This window comes from Pholis gunnellus (genome assembly GCF_910591455.1).
Source record: "Pholis gunnellus genome assembly, chromosome: 4".
NCBI classification, from domain to species: Eukaryota; Metazoa; Chordata; class Actinopteri; order Perciformes; family Pholidae; genus Pholis; species Pholis gunnellus.
In genome coordinates this window covers 14975491-14993032 of record NC_136530.1, presented here as the reverse complement: position 1 = coordinate 14993032, position 17542 = coordinate 14975491, and the positions used below count along the sequence as shown (strand labels likewise).

Here is a 17542-nt window from a genome sequence, read left to right as displayed (position 1 = left end):
CATCAGGATTTGAAGAGCTCAAAAGAAGAACTTGATAGGTGACTGAATTCAGAGGTTTGTGCATCTGTGTGTGTGTGTGTGTGTGTGTGTGTGTGTGTGTGTGTGCACGTCTGTATGTGTGTCATTGTCTCTAACCCCCACATCTTCACAGCGCCTACCTACACTGCTGTCAGATCAACAGATATATCTTTGTCTCTAAAGCAACAACATCGCTCTACTTAGTGGTGAAGCAGTGAAACGTACTGTAAGTAGGTTTTATGTTATATCTGATTTAACAGCAGCCGTGTTTTGTATTTGTACAGATTGTTGTGTTAAAAACAATAAGATGATACAGAAGGTGATAGTTTCCTAAAGTTAAGCCTAGGCCTGAGGCAAAGTTGTATTGAAATAATGCAATATTTCAACAAAAACCTAAAGTACGGGATGATGTACAGGTTGTTAATTATCTTTATTTTTCTCTATTAACTGCCACATACTTGAAACTACACCTTTCAGTATACAGTAGTTTAATAGCAGCAGTTGACTGTAACCAAAGTAACTCACAGTAATTTAATCCAAATTGAGTCTGTAAACCTACAATAATCTGTGATATTTATATTCTTATTTCTCCTTTGAATTTAACCAAAGAAACTGTTTAAATGGGTGTTTTTGTATTTCCACAGCTGTGTCGTAAAAACGAATTGAGGATTGAGGCATTGTTGCGCTGGTTTACAAAAGTTAAGATTATGTGCAAAAATATAAATAGCTGCTTTCATTGTGCCTTGAAATAGAAAACCAAAAATGGGTAAGGAGGTCTGTGCGTGTGTATTTTATCGCCTGTAACTTTTCTTGAAATACTGGATGTATTTTGGGTTCCTGGGCTGAAGCATATCTGCAAAATGTTCCAGCCGCAGTCTGACGATATTGGTCTGGACAGCAGAAAGAGGGATTTCTGCACAAAATGTGCTTGTGAATTAACAGTGTAAGTGTGAGAGAGTTTACAGACAATTTAAACGTAACATTTAGTTTTAGATTTAAAGGGCCTCATTATAATGAGGTCTCATTAGCAGCTTGCTGCAGTGGTTTTGTGTATTGTTTTTGATTAACAGAAATGGAACAACTGTTCGGGTGCTTGTGTATGTAAGATCAATTTAGATTTTAAAATGTTTTTAAAAAATGGCACTTTTCTCAACGATTTAAATTTCAACAGGCTAATTTTAATCATGGCAAAATAACCCATCCAAACTGTTTATTTGAATGTTATTTTCTTTCCATTAATGCAGGAAGTAATGCTTCACTTTGGAGCATTTCGGCCCCTGATCTGTTACGCAGATGAGCCTCTTATCCAAGTCAGCCCACGTCTTTAGCGAGATAATCATCATCGAAACAAAGGGCCGTTGGGGGGAAATCTGTTGATGTATGAGGTTTTAAAGGGCACACTATCTGTATGTGGAGGATGCCTACACAGTCTCAAAGGCTGATGTATGTCAGGAGGAATGCTGTGAGTAACATAAGAACAAGCTTACTTCCTGATAACACAACCAAAAATAATCAGAAACTAAAATTAGTTTAATAGCTGAATCGGTATCACTGGAATGCTCTTGATTCAATATGAACCACGTCATCTACCAAAAAAAAGGCTTTTAGTGGTTAGAAGCAAATTAAATCACTGACGCCATGGTGGTATATACATGTGTGATTAACGAGAGTAAAAGAGTTGAAATGTCTCCGCACGAATGAGCTGCTGAGTCTTGACGCTGTTGGGAGGCTTTGCTTTTTGTGTTTTTAGTCTTTTCAAGCCGACATAAAGGGGTCACTATTTACATGACCCCAGCTTGATCCTGTAACGGCAACGTTAGCGTGCGACTGAAGTCTTGACATTTCTGAGAGGTTTGGGTGTCATGTTACACTGAAAGACAGTGGCGTCATATTCTCTGTAATATTTATAATTGGATGTGGTTAATGATCCTTTACATACATGCCAGACATGTTGTTTTGTAAGGCTGTTTCTGGCATTAGAGGTCATGCTAGCGGCTCTATTGAGGCCAATGTCTGCTGGTCAGTCAGTCCACTATGATTGCCACGAGATTCTGTGCAGACATTTATGATCCCCAGAGGATGAATCCTGTTGACTTTTGGGGATCCCCTGATTTTTCTTCTAGCGCTACCAGCAGGTCAGAGGTTTCAATTATTATCAGTGAAATATCTCTACATCTACATGAGAGATTGGCATCTATTTTGGCTCACACATTCACGTTTCCTTTAGGATGAACTGTGTCACAAGTTTGCCTGAAATTTCCGCTAGCAACAATATTTTATTGTTTAGGACACCTGCAACACTAACGACGTTCTCATCGACCTCAGCTGACGTTTGTGTTTAGTGCTTATTATCAAATGTTTTTCAAACGAACTAAACTAACATGGTAAACATCAACATGTTAGCATTTTGACTGTGAGCATGTTGGCGTGATGATGTTAGCGTTTAGCTCGAAACACAGCTCTGCACCAAAGGGCAGTCTCTCAGAGCTGCTAGCATGGATGTAGAGTTATGGTCTTGTTATACTTTAAGTACATTTAGTTGCTAATACTTTACTTGTAGTTATGTTTACTTGAGTACAAGTTTAAGGTGCTGGACACCCCAATTTTAGCTGAGTTTTATCATAATAACTATTTTACAATGTAAGAAAACTGTGTGCCTGAGCTTTTCATCAAGATTGACCTGGAACAGTCTCAACTTCTCTACAAAAACGGATAAGTTTGACTCGATGACTTTTGGTTGGTTGGTTTTTGTTTTGTATTTAATTATATTTAATCACATTTACTTTGTGAGGGGTCTCAGATTACCTCAAACATGCCAGGAAAACAAACACTGGGGCCTGTAGATTTTGGCGTGTCACTTATCCTCTGCTTGTTGAAAACAGAGTGACTCACATAACTTTTTCCACTGCTCACTGGGTCACCATCTGCTCACTCTGCAACACCTCATTTACAAAAGTATGTTTTTATGCACAATAAAGTTTGTTTTACATTGCATTTAGCTAGTTTCTGTCATTTTAAGCATCTTTTGAGCCGAAACAAAAAGAAAAGATACGACGCAACACTGTCATGTGTCATCTCATCTCTCTCCAACCGTTGCTTTTGTGGTTCATGGTATACAAGTTAAATAGAAAAGCCATAAAAATGACATTTTGAAAAGAACACGGGCTGAGGAAAGACTCGGCTGCTGTCATAAGTGGAAGTTATCTTGTTGGAAAACGATCAATGTTTTGGTTAGTTTGGTCGCGTCGTTTTACAGCAGTGTGGATAATGTTCCTGTCACGTTGTGTGTCGGGGTGGTGTGTTGGTTTTTGTAATTAGATTAACTTTCTCTTTCAGTTTAAGTTTGTTCAGGTAATATTACTGAAGTCTGTGATGAATTTAGAAATTGTATCACTGCTATCGATCTTGCTCAGTGTTAATATAGGTTATATATAAAAAAAGAAGATGGAAAACAGAGTTAAAGAGTATTATTTCCATCTATCTTGGCTGATGTGCCAATCTCAAAATGTAAAATATTGTACAGGATAACACAGTAGACAACAGTAAATATCTTGGAAGTACAGCACAATATGACCTTAACATAACAATGAGTCACCGAAACTGAACTACATTGATTGAAAAATCCTAAAGAAACAAAAAAGGTAATGAGGCACTCGTGCATTCTTGTGATATCCCAGTTTGTCTGGAGACGTTTGGAGTATTCTTTTGTCCACATCGTCGGGTCTGGAGGTCTTTGTTGTGGTGGGTCCTATATGTCTTGCGGCAACTATGTGTTTCTGCTTGGTTGTCCACTGTGGATGTGGGCAGCAACACTGCTTTGTAGCCAGGAAGCTGAGGTTTTACTCTCTTACTTTTTTTTTTCTCTTTACGACTTTAGATAGTGAGACAAAGTCAGGTGTACATAACTCTTTCACTCATCATTTCAGCGCAACAGGAAATATGTTGGACTTTTAACCAAGAAGAAATCCCCCATTAACGCATTTTCCATTCACACCAAGACTGGAAACTGAGAGAGATTGGAAAATCTAACAAAGTCAAATTGGTATAATTGACTGATACATTTCCAACACACTGTGGTAGAAATGGTTTTAGTTTTTATTTGTAGTTGTCTGTATATTTAGATGGTCTCCTCTCTGCGTGGTGTGAGCTGACGTCGAGTTTTGAACTGACAGAGATTGTTGAATTTTCCACCTGCTATCACATAACTGTTCTACACTGCAATCAAAACCACTTGATTTTAATCTTTTCTTGATGTCTTCCCATCTGCTGAAGCCTTATATAAGATTCCTAACAGACACACCATGTTGTAGTTGTTTTAAAGATGTAGGTGGGTTACATTCACCCCATGAAGTTTTCCTCCCATGAAGGAAAACTTACAAACTTGTGTCTCTAAAGCAGAAGGAATCATCTAGAAGCAAAAAGCACCTGTTCAACGGAAGAACAAGATGCTGGAGAAAGGAGGCTGTGAGGGCGGACTGCAACTTCCTGTTGTGGCTTTTGTCACCAGTTTGTTCGTCTGCAACTTTGATGCAGTATCGTAACGTGTGGGTGCTTCTTGCTAAATATCATCCAGATACATGACACCTCACAGCTCGTCTGTGCAGAGCTGAAAGTCCTGACAAAGAGAAAGAAAAGAAGAGGTTCACAGCATGATGATGTTTTTCGCTTTCTGGAAAAACTCTTTGAATGTTGTCCTTTTTCAAACTGTATTTCCATGTCGATCCTATTTTGTAATTTGGTAGATGAGAAATTGTGGTTGCTTTAGCAGACAGTGGAGGGGAGGTTGGGGCTAAAAAGCTGAAAGGTCAGAGGTCACACGCTGTGAGTGTACTGGGCACACATTGTGCTACTGAACCAGCATATAAAACCTTTCAGCTTTTTTGCAATGTGGGTGTTGCTGAACTGCTTTCCCTTTCTATCTCTCTAATTCATTTCCATCGTCTACCTCCAGCTCATCTCGCCCAGGTTTCACCATGTCCATCGACCCGGCGGCCGATCTGCCTTTCTACTACGGCAGCATCAGTCGCTCAGACGCCGAGCAGCACCTGAAGCTGGCCGGGATGGCCGATGGGATCTTCTTGCTGCGACAGTGTCTCCGCAGTCTGGGAGGCTACGTCCTGTCTGTCGTGTGGAACCTGGAGTTTCACCATTACCCCGTGGAAAAGCAGCTCAACGGGACTTACTGCTTTACAGGAGGGAAGCCTCACTGTGGGCCCGCAGAGCTCTGCGAGTTTTACAGCAAAGATGCCGACGGGCTGGTGTGTGCCCTGAAGAAACCCTGTCTGCGCTCCCCGGATACAATGATGCGTCCCGGTGTGTTCGACAGCCTGAGAGAAAACATGCTGAGGGAGTACGTGAAGCTGACCTGGAGCCTGGAGGTGAGGCTCTGCTGAGGCCGATGGGTTTGCAGTCTCTAGGAATTCAAATAAGTGCAGCCATAATCAATAAATGCAAGACATGCATTTAGTAATTAAAGGGACAGTTCTAGTGGTGTAACGTAACTAATTAGATTTTCTCAATTACTATGCTGACTTAAAAGTTTGAATATAAGTTACTTTGTTATGTGTAGTCCACTACAATTCAGAGGGAAATATTGTGGCCTACTTTTTACTCCACTTCATTCATTTGACAGCTATAGTTACTGTGCAAAATAAGATTTTCCATAAAACACATACATATGCTAAACTTTTAAAGTAAAACACATTAAATTAAGTTAAAACCATTTTTCTTTTTCCCAGCCATTTGGCTTGTGACCTCTTACAAAAAGGGCATTTGGGGCCCCTTGTCGTATTTCAGATGAATAATAGTAAATAGAAGTTCCACCAAAGACACATTTCCCCTCTAAATGCCTCACAAAGTTACTATTTAAATGAAGAAAGAGTGAGAAAAAGTCAAAAAATTGTTATCTTATTTATTAATGAATTCATTTTGTTCTTCTTTCCTCTGGCAGCACACTGTTTAACTTGCAAAAATACTTTAATTTGTGACGTTTTGGCGCTAGAGCTTCATCAGACAAAATGCAAGTTAGACAGTGTGCTGAGTTTGTCTGCTACTTTTGATCTACTCGTCCCTCTCCTATACGCACCTGAAGGAGCGTGTTCGTCTGGTTCTTCTTTCCTCTCCTATTAATCATCTCATGACCCCCTCAGATACATCTGGTGACCACTTGGAAGGACCCGTTGGGAACCACTGTACTAAACTACCTGTACTGTAATTAAAGAAGTTCAAACTAGCTCCACTGATAAAGACATATAATATTAAATGGGTCACAGTTCACAGTTTACTGCATAATGACTACTTTTACTTTTACAGAAGTATGATTTTAATGCAGGACTTGTGCTTGTGAAGGAGTATTTTTACATTGTGGTATTAATTCTAATATTAAGTGAAGTATCTGAGTAGTTCTTCCACCGCAGGTCAGTTCACCCAAATATCAGAATATACACACACACACACACACACACAATAGGAAAGAATCTCCAGGTGATTTTGGAAATTGCGCCTTTTGTTTAGTGTTATTGTTTACTCAGTTTGAGGTCTGGCTCTATGAAGTCCAACTTCAATTCAAAATCCTGTAGTTTTAGTATTTGTCTCCTGCTGCAGACAGTCACACACTGAGACCAGTAGCCTTTTATCACTGGTGGGCTTCTGCTTAACAGCCAAACCGGCTCCAGATGTATGTGGACTCCCAGCAGCGATCAAGAGGAGCCAGGGAAATCTTAGTCGTCTCTGTAGTAAGAGCAGTGGTGGAAAGTAACTAAGTAGATTTACTCATGTACTTTTGAGGTTCTTTACTTCTGTTGAACTACAGTTCAAAAGGACTACTTTCTACTCTACAAGTTACTTTGGAAGTTACATTTCTCAAAACCTTTTCTTAAAACTTTTAAAATAGTATTATTTAATTTAAATAACCACAAAAGGTAAAATTATCCAATATTTTACAAAAGATAGAAAGAAGCAAAGTCAGGTTTCTTTTGTGACCCACTGGAGGATGGTTAAACACAAGGTTACCACTGGAGAAAACTATAAAGTAGTAAAAACATACAAATCTACCATTGAACTTATGTCACTTTTATGACTGTCATGGTGCTTCTCCTCCCTCGTAAAATGCTCTTTATGCATCAAAGCATCAGTACTAACGATGTAATTTATCATAGTTCACAGGGGCTATTTCTCTACATACTTACTTTTAGTACATTTTGCTTTAGTACATCTTACATGATGTCTGTGCACCTCTTTAATAGTAAAATATATCTCTGCAGGATATCAGGTGTTCAGAGGCAAACACTTTTACAGCCTTTGCTGAATGGATTTGTGCATATCGGGGTCTTGAACCATGCAGAGTAACTGTCTATTAGTCTCAGTTTGTGAATTTGTCTGTTTCTTTTGCTGGTTTTTGTTCTGCTCAGGGAGAAGCCATGGAGCAGGCCATCATCAGTCAAGCTCCTCAGCTGGAGAAACTGATCGCCACCACGGCCCACGAGAAGATGCCCTGGTATCACGGTAAAGTCACCCGGCAGGAAGGTGAAAGGCGGCTTTACTCTAGAGCACAACCGGACGGCAAGTTTCTGTAAGTTGCTCAAGGTGATGTTTTTGCATCTCTCGTCTTTTTTTCTTTTTTTTGTCAAAGGTCTTTGTGCAGTTTTTAAGCAACACTGTTTTTGCTTTCTCAGAGTGAGAGACAGAGATGAGTCGGGTAGTTTTGCTCTCTCCGTGGTGTACGGGAAAACAGTGTACCATTACCAGATCCTCCAAGACAAATCAGGGAAATACTCCATGCCAGAGGGAACAAAGTTTGACACAGTCTGGCAGGTCGGCCCTCCATCTTCTTCTCTTCTTGCGTTATCTAGTGATTATGTTGAAACTGAAGGAAGGCATTTTTTTTTCTCCTAAAATGTAATGTTATCTCAATCTCTCTAGCTGGTTGAGTACCTGAAGATGAAAGCTGATGGCCTGGTGACTGTTCTTGGGGAGGCGTGTGTTAACGGAAAAAATGCTGAAAGTACTGAACATCTTATTTCTTTTTCTCCGGCATAGCAACATTATGTACTTGCTGCAAAACTCACTGAGTTTCCAGTTCATGTTTCTGCGTTATTTATAACATTCAACCGAGTTGATCATTACACCTATGACTGGAATAGTTTGTAAATGTCTCTTTTTATAATCTTTCAGAGACACCCAGCCTTCCTGCAACGGTGAGTACTGACAACATCCTGCTTTGTTTAAGTCAGAACATTTTTTTTTCTCTGAGATTAATTTGAACGTTTCTCTTTCAGAGGCGGACAAATGGATACACACCGCCACCTCAAGGTCAGACACCGGAAGTACAACCAGCTTATCTCTCACATAGCTGCTCTGTTATATGTACTTGCAGCGAAAATAACTTTAATTTTACAGATGAAGTATATGAACCAATACCACATACCACAGATTGTATAGAACAAGCAAGTGTGCAATGCCTGTCCCTAGATTTGTCTTTAATACACACAAAACTGAACAAGAAAGTACATAACTAAATTATACAATCGGTGGGGGATGAAGTATTCAGATCTTTTACTTAACTAAAAGTAGCAATACAACAGTTTAAAAATACTCAATGACAAGTAGAAGGCCTACATTCAAAATCGTACTCAAGTTAAAGTACAAAAGTCTTAAGTAATTAAAACTACTTATAATTAAGAAGTATACTACTATCGGCAAAAAGTACTTGAAGTGTCAAAAGTAAAAGTACATTATATTATAGCATATTAATACAAAATTATTATTACGCTTGTATGCATGAGCAGCATTTTAATGTTGTAGCTGTTGGTGAAGCTGATTTTAAAGCACTTTATATATTGTTGGCTCGTTCGTAACAATGCAGCGTATTTTGTATACTGTGCGTCAGATTCATGTATTAAAAAAGTATCAAGTAACATAAAATGGAAATGTTCAAGTAAACTACAAAAACCTAAAAACTGTAATCAAGTACTTTACACCACTGTCTGCAATCATTTTACAGTTACTGCAGCAACATTTCCAAACACACTCAAGTACTCACAAGCCTTTGAAAGCAGTGTTTCAAAGAAAACAAAATAAAATCTGTTAAATAATTGAAAAAGAAATCCTATTGTCTACTGAAAACCATGCTGAAAAAGCTGCCAGCTAATAGCATGTATAGCACATACAAACCTGTCAAAGTTGCATTTTACTCTATGTGGTTTGCACCTTCACTTGTCAGCTGTTGCAGCGGCCTCAATGCCGGTCAACACTGTGCCTGAAAACCGCGAGCTTCTGCCAATGGACTGCAATGGATTCAACCCGTACCACAACCCGAATGAAGTGAGGAGGTTTAACATCAAGAGGAGTAACCTGCTGATCGATGAAGTGGAACTCGGCTCTGGGAACTTTGGCTGCGTCAAGAAAGGAGTCCTGAAGACTGAGTCGTGAGGACTGAAACATTATGAAACATAAACTGTACAGAGGTTCTACTAAAGAAGCCTGTGGCCTCCAGCTGCCACATGGTCTTGTTCATTCCAAATGTTTTTTGTTTGTTTTCTCTCAGGGGCCAGATTGATGTGGCCATCAAAGTCCTGAAGAATGACAACGAGAAGCTGGTGAAGGAAGAGATGATGAGGGAGGCAGAGATCATGCACCAGCTGAGCAACCCCTTCATCGTCCGCATGCTGGGTCTGTGCAACGCTGAGAATCTGATGCTGGTCATGGAGATGGCCTCCGCCGGACCTCTCAACAAGTTCCTCTCCTCCAATAAGTGAGTTACCGCCTCTGATGATTTAGAAATAGTCATTAGTATACATTTTGGTACAGATGTTCCTCTTACTTTATCTCATACTTAGTATAGTTTTCATTTGAAGTATTTGTGGATGCTTCATGTGTTGATAGTATCCAGTGTTTCACAAGACAAAATGAAACATGTTTTTATGATGTTAATATTCTTCTTTCGCATCTCTTTAATCATTTTGTGACTCCTCAGATTTATGTAGGACCCCAAGGTTGGGAACACTATCTATCGTCAGACCCTTGATTTCAAACAGCAAAAGTAAAATTTCCAATAGGCAGAGAGAACATATCCTTCACCGTGGTCTGATAAATGTAACGATCTGTGTTTTTGACCCCATAGGGATACTGTAACTGTGGAGAACATTGTCAACCTGATGCACCAAGTGTCGATGGGCATGAAGTATCTGGAGGAGAAGAACTTTGTGCACAGAGACTTAGCAGCTCGTAACGTCCTGCTGGTCAAGCAACAGTTCGCCAAAATCAGTGACTTTGGGCTCTCCAAGGCCCTCGGAGCAGAAGACAACTATTACAAGGTATGTACAGCAGATTTTCTTCAAGTTGTTGTCCTGCAAGACAAAGTGACGCAACCACTAAAGGACGGGGGTGTAGGGATTATCAGCGTTGCAGCTAACGCAAACATGTAAAGCATGTCTTAAATTGATTGCTTTTCGGGTAATTACTGAACTCCCCTGCTCACATACGAACCCAAAGGTGTTACCGGCTCTGTGCAAACTAAAGTAAACACTCAGCGGATTTCCTTTTTACGGGTTTCTTGATCTACATCTGGAGGGAGTGTCGGGATCAGAAAGTCCCAGGAATTCTAGACTCCAAGGAAATAATATACAACTGAACACTACACTGTATCATTTAAAAAGACTTTCATTGTCTGAGAGCTATTCGCTTTGCAGACCCATCCCCCACAATGTCCCCCTCCACCGAACATAAACTTGTGACGTATATTAACTAACAGTTCAGATCAGTATTAAGTGAAATAATATAAGCCTGTTGTCAATCCAAAAAAGAGAGAGGTTTTAGGTGCTTTTGCAGTATGGATCTACAGATAAATATTGAACTTGTTCAAAGTTGTACATCCAATTTGGTATGCTATTTGGCTTAGGTGTTTTTCAAAAGTAAAATTAGCTCACATATAGTGATTACAATATGTATTGCTTATTTCCCCTGTTTCGATATATTTTAAAATGTTATATGTAATAAAATGTAGCTAAGGTAAACACATTTTTTTAATGTGGAGAAGAGATGCATGGAAATTATGGAAATGAACAAATCTTGCAGCATCCTTTGCCCATCCTTTGAAGCACCCTTCCCCCTTTAAATACAGTATGTCGGCTCTAATTATCAATACTGAAGTGGGCTGACATGTTGCTTGTTGTCATACATGTTGTGTTGTACAGGCTCGTACTGCAGGCAAATGGCCTCTGAAGTGGTACGCTCCAGAATGTATCAATTTCCACAAATTCTCCAGTAAAAGTGACGTGTGGAGTTTTGGTGTCACCATGTGGGAGGCCTTTACCTACGGAGGGAAACCTTACAAGGTACCAAGTGTTTCTGCAGAGCACCATCAAAGTCATCTATCAGTTGTACATATTAGCTTGAATTGCAGCTCTTTTTGTGTCCCAATTTTGTCTAGAAAATGAAAGGACCGGAGGTGATGCGCTTCATTGACGGTGGGAACCGCATGGAGTGTCCAACAGCATGTCCAGAGCGAATGTATACAGTGATGAAAGAGTGCTGGACATACAAGTAAGAAACTGATCATCTGACTCTGTTGTAGATTCCTTTCAAAGGCAGACCTGAGTACAAATTACATAAATATAAGATACAACAACAGAATTCAGTCACACAAAGCAGTCATCACACACATACACTCATGAAAACAGTCACAGGTATTATTAAATATATGACACAGTAGACCCTCAAAGTCCCTCAGAAGAATTAATGTCTATAACTTCAGCATAATACTGGAAAACAGTATTGCCCAGTTCAGGAAATGTAACTAATGCATCCTGTGATCTGGTGTCATGGTTATCTGAGGATATACTGTATATTGCTTTTTTGTTTTAAAAAGTGAAACATGCTCTGTTCTGGTACAAGAATCCAGTTTAAATGTTTTTGTTAGTGAGTAAGGTAAGACAATCTGCTATCTACAAATTCCTAAGTACTTACAATGCTGTGTTGTATCTAATAGATTTCCATTAAGGCTATGGCTCAGAACAATAAAGCTCTGTTCTCTTCTATAATGCACACATTATTTTTTTCATTACTCTTTTGAAGATTAATAACAGAGGTTTGGAGGTTGTTAAAAGACTGTAACCTGAAGAAGATTTACATGTTATCGTCAGCATAAGAATGACAACGTAATTCCTAGCTGGAAAATAAATTGTTGATTTGAGTTGATTTGAAAACAGTCTGAAATCTACCAGAGAGATACGATTTGAACCATGGATGGTAAGATTTTTATTGAACCAAAATATTATGATCAGCAGTATAAGAAGGCTTGGGGCAGATCTGATCACGCGAGTTAACAGTGTCAAGCACAACAGCTTGAGCAGCAGCTATCATGTCTGGAGAACATAATTTCCCTCAGTCAGAGATACAGAGATACAGACAAATCACCATGTAATATGTTACAGTTGAGATTCTGTCAGTGTCTGTGACTTCTTAAGATTTTTTGGGATTGCCTTCCTTTAATCATAACCGTTCAAACGACCCTCCTCTCTCTCACCAGGCACGAGGAGCGTCCTGACTTCAAGAAGGTTGAGGAGTCCATGAGGTCTTACCATTACTCCATATCGAACAAGGCCAAGCCTGAGGGAGCTGCAGCCACCAGCGAGCCTATCAAGTAGACAGAAACAAAGCACATTCTGTCCCAGTGCTTCACAAAGCATCCTTTCAACTGCCCATTAAACAACCAAAACAAAGAGCTTTTTATGAACGGCACACACTGACAAGCTTTGACTACAGTTCTCATACAGCTAAACAGGCCTCACTGACAATAAATGTGCATTTGTAAATTGGACTTAAGTGTGTGTGCAATGTAAGGAGGATCTCAATCTGTCTGTCTGTCTGTGGTGGTTTAAATGTTAAGAGTCAACCTCCCTATAATGGGAGTATGTGGTACATGTCAACGATTTTTTTCACTTCACTTCATTGTTTTCATGCCAAACCAATATAAGTAGAAATAAACTGATAACTGTAAACTTTAACTGTGTTCTTTTAACATTCCTTGTGAAGTCAGTGATCAAAGGTAAGATTTTGGTTTACTTCAGCACAAAGTTGACCTGCAACAAGCAGGTTATAAGTTGAGTTCATAATCAGGTAATACTAGTTATTATAGTTATTTATATTTTAGACACCTCGGAGTAAAAACAACAACCCATGTATAATAATGTAACGATATAATCATTACTCTTATTGTTTACAGAGGGATGACCCACACATTTTAAAAGGCCTCAAGATGAATAGATAAAACCAAATCTGTAACTGTATTAATCATGTAAAAGAATATAGGGAATAACCTCCTAGATACACGCCTTGTGTACATGTGCAGAACGCTCCATCTAGACAACCAGCATTGGAAAAGTACAGGGCAGATTTGATGTACTTACTTAAAATATTCTCCCAAAATAAAGGGCACAAGTGGAAAAGTTGACTACATTTTAAGAAGAAATATATCCATTTAAGATGATTTTGTGTAAAACAAATCTGCTGAGTCATTCCAAACAGACTAAAGGAGATCTAAACAGATCACGCCTCCCCTTCTCTGAACTCTTTTAAATAAGCTTTTTCAAGAATGTTTCTGTAGCATATAAAGCCATGACGCTTGTATTTAATGGTGGTGCAACGGTTCAACAAGCAATGTAGGCTTTAACATTAAGGATTTTTGGTGTGTAATGTGTATAGTAGGGTCACTCTGGCTGTGAGACTCTTTATCCTCACCCTCCATATATATACATAGGGTGGATGTTTTCTTTCCTATATAGCTAATGTGGACTACAAACTATATTTTGTTGTGCAACCCTATCGTACAATGACAAATAAAAACCTTGTAACCTTTTTGTAACAAGAAATGAATATTAAATAACAAAACATCAAAAAACAGTACATGCAAAAACATGTATTACTTAAATAATTTACCATGAGGGCTGAAGGGGTGTTGATTGAAGTCTTTCATGATTATTGGCACGGCCTTTCTAAATTGATTATGTTACTTTTTTTCTGAACACTATCACTACATCTATATATTTTCATACAAACGACCACTGTACTATAACATGTTTGATCAAAATGTTTTCGCATGAAACTTCAAAATACTTACCAAGGAGGAACTGCTCCCACCAAAAGGTCTCGCATCATCATTGGCCTCATCAGCTTTGAAGGAGCCCTTGACCCCTGAAGTGCTCTATATCAGTGGTTCTCAACTGGTGTGACTGCGGGACTCACCATCACCCCTTCATGACAATCCGCGACCCAAATCGAGGAACATTTTCAACGTCTCAAATTTATTTAATGAAAATAACCTGTTCTATGCTGTGAAATAGTGGGTGTATATCAGCATTACAAGGCATTAACGCCAAATACTGTTAAGGAGTGTGAATAGACAGCACTCCGCTGCATAAAAAATCCCCTTCAAAATAAAGGCAGCAGACTTTCTTTTTTTGTTCTTTTTTTTTATTTCAGGCAAAGGGAGGGAGGGGGAGAGGGAGGGAGGGAGGGGGAGAGGGAGGGGGGAGAGGGAGGGAGGGAGGGAAGGGGAGAGGGAGGGAGGGAGGGAGGGGGGGAGAGAGAGAGAGAGGGGGGAGAGACAGAGAGAGAGAGAGGGGGGAGAGAGAGAGAGAGAGAGGGGGAGAGAGAGGGGGTGAGAGAGGGGGAGAGAGAGAGAGAGGGGGGGAGGGAGGGAGGGAGGGAAGGGGAGAGGGAGGGAGGGGGGGAGAGAGGGGGGGAGAGAGAGAGAGAGGGGGGGAGAGACAGAGAGACAGAGAGAGAGAGAGAGAGAGAGGGGGAGAGAGAGGGGGTGAGAGAGGGGGGAGAGAGAGAGAGGGGGGGAGAGAGGGGGGAGAGAGAGAGAGAGGGGGGGGAGAGAGAGAGAGAGAGAGGGGGGGAGAGAGAGAGAGAGAGGGGGAGAGAGAGGGGGTGAGAGAGGGGGAGAGAGAGAGAGAGGGGGGAGAGAGGGGGAGAGAGGGGGAGAGAGAGGGGGTGAGAGAGGGGGAGAGAGAGAGAGAGAGGGGAGAGAGAGAGAGAGAGAGGGGGAGAGAGAGAGAGAGGGGGAGAGGGGGAGAGGGGGAGAGGGAGGGAAGGAGAAGGGGGAGACAGACAAAAATACATAACACACATGTGACAACACATTGGTGGGCATCACCAATAACATGTTATCTTTGTCCCCGGAGTACCCGGAGGACTAAAACCTGTTGAAGTTTCTTTTAGGAATTTAGGGAGAGGACTTGTTCTTGGAGGACGTCTTGTTGTCTGCGGTTGTCATCCCTCTTCACCGTCATCGCCTGACATTCTTCCTTCAGAGCCTTTTCTTTGTCCACTTTTTTATTCAGCTTCTGGAGTTCTTTACGAAGGGCGTTTTTCTGACGTTTGAAAGTGTTTTTCTCCGTTCTCAGGGAGTCGCAGATGTCGGTCAACACTTTCTCACCCTGGAGTGTGTTGCTGAGCTCCTCGGCCTTAAGCTGAAGAGTGCTGTTTTCTTGGCTCAGGGCTTCATTCTCTGACATTATCGCAGCGTTTTTGTCCTTGTAGATTTGTTGTTGTGTGAATTTTTTCTCCAGCTGCGCAAGTTCTTTTTTCAGAGAGACATTCTGTCGGGTTAGATACTTTTTCTCTGCCTTCCTTTCAATATAATCTGCCTTAATGGCATCCATAACGACGAGGTTGTTGATTAAACCGCAGATTGTTTCTGTCCATTCATTGTTCTGACTCTTCAAGGCGTCAGTCTGTTCCTTCAGCACGTCATACTTTGTCTTCCAGTTTTCTTCTTTCAGAAGCGTGTTGAAGACCTCAAAGTGGGATTTGATCAGGTCTTTGTTTTGTGCAACCAGGACTTTCTCCTCAGCTTCCAGTTCAACGAGATTGGCCTTGAAAGTTTTTAAGACCGTGAGCTCCTCATTGACGACCTGGATTTGCTGCTTCAAACCGTGGTTTTCTTTCTCCACAGCGTCCATGCGGCCCTGTGTTTCGTTGCACCTGTCACTCCAGACCATCACCACGTCATGTTCTTGGTTAAGGTGCTGGAGTTCCTGCTGCAGGGCCTCATTTTGACAGCTGAGGTCTTCAATTGAGGGTTGCATTGCCTCGTTTGTTACCTGTAAAGCTTTTCCAAACTCGACCTGTTTGTATAACTCTTTGATCTCATGTTGCAGAGCGTCGTTGTTCTGGCTGATCACCTCTTTCTGAGCTTTTACGACTTTGCATGATTCAACCAAGGCTTCGACATGCTGCTGTGTGTCCTTGATCTTCAGGAGTTCCTTTTGCAGCACGTCGTTTTGATCGCTGACAACTTTGTGCAAAGCTGCCTCGTCCTGTAGCTTCATGTGCAACTCCTGAATTTCAGACTGCAGAGTGTCGTTCTCCTGGCTGATCGCCTCTTTCTGAGCTTCTGTGTCGTTGAAGGATTTCTCCAAAGCTCTGACATGCTGGTTCCTATCTTTGAGCAGCTGGAGTTCTTGTCTCATGGCCTTGTTTTCCAGGTTCAATGCATCAGTCTTCTCTTTCAGTGCGGTGCACGCTTCCTCCGAAGTGGTCGCATCTTGCAGTTCTTTCTCCATATCCATAATTTCTTTCTTGAAATTCAGGTTCTCTTGTCTTACGACTTCATAGGCTGCCTTCACATCATCCACTCCCTTCAGCTTTTGCTTCTGGTTCTTCAGTTTTCGTCGCAGACTTTCCTGTTGGAGGGCCAGTGTTGTGTTTGATGCTTTTGCCTCTTCATACATTGCATCAATAGTGCTGTGATTTTGGACCTTGTCGATAAGCACCTTCACCTTTCCTTGTAGATTATCGATATTTTTCCTTGCAGCACTTCTTTCTAAATTGAATTGCTGACATTTCTGATGTTTAGTCTGCAAAGATTCCCAGTCTGCAATCTCTACCTGGCTGCGGTGAATTTTCAGCCGCATGATGCCAAGCACTTCAGAGATTTCCTTTAGGTTCATATTTACCTCTTCATAGTTTTCAAGTGAAGAGGAACTTGAAGGTGTTGCACTTTGTGCCTGGTTGCAATTTATTTGAGCCATGGGGTCGTTTTCAGAGGACTTGATAAAAGGAATGTTGTCTGCTTGCTTGGGAATTATTTCTGTTGAAGCGCGTCGATTCAAATACTTATGTGTTTTACGACAGAAATACAAAATCGAGTTGTATCGTCAGAAACCAAGATATGTAGAACCAATAGGCACCAGAGTGTGTGATGAGTGTGTGTCTATAGAGGTTATAAGATACTGATCAAAGCCAGTGACATCACTTCCTGTTATAAAACACAATCTCTGTGTTGTGTGTAAACAAGTCGTCCGTTGCCTTGGCAACAATGAACTGAGCTGCATTATGGGTAATGTAGGACGGATATCACATATGCATATTTGTTTGGATTATTGCACTTTTTTAAGTGGATATTTTTCTACTTTCATTTTGAGGTACTTCTTAAGAGAAACAAAGAATAAATGTCAGATGTATTTAAGTCTTTCTTTTTTACATTTTTTATTTTGTTTAAGCTGTGTTGCACAGTAGC

At 40.6% G+C, this 17542-nt stretch overlaps 1 protein-coding gene across 1 annotated transcript; it reads left to right on the top strand.

Moving 5' to 3' along the window:
* On the top strand, nucleotides 1-12997 carry zap70 (zeta chain of T cell receptor associated protein kinase 70). Its single transcript, XM_079158246.1, has 14 exons — nucleotides 1-54; nucleotides 152-244; nucleotides 4970-5396; nucleotides 7428-7588; nucleotides 7692-7830; nucleotides 7939-8020; nucleotides 8191-8213; nucleotides 8295-8328; nucleotides 9239-9443; nucleotides 9563-9769; nucleotides 10139-10331; nucleotides 11211-11351; nucleotides 11447-11559; nucleotides 12545-12997. Exons 3-14 carry the CDS (start codon nucleotides 4992-4994, stop codon nucleotides 12660-12662), a joined length of 1821 nt encoding a protein of 606 aa, XP_079014372.1. The 5' UTR covers nucleotides 1-54; nucleotides 152-244; nucleotides 4970-4991; the 3' UTR covers nucleotides 12663-12997.
* Nucleotides 12998-17542: the final 4545 nt, after the last annotated feature.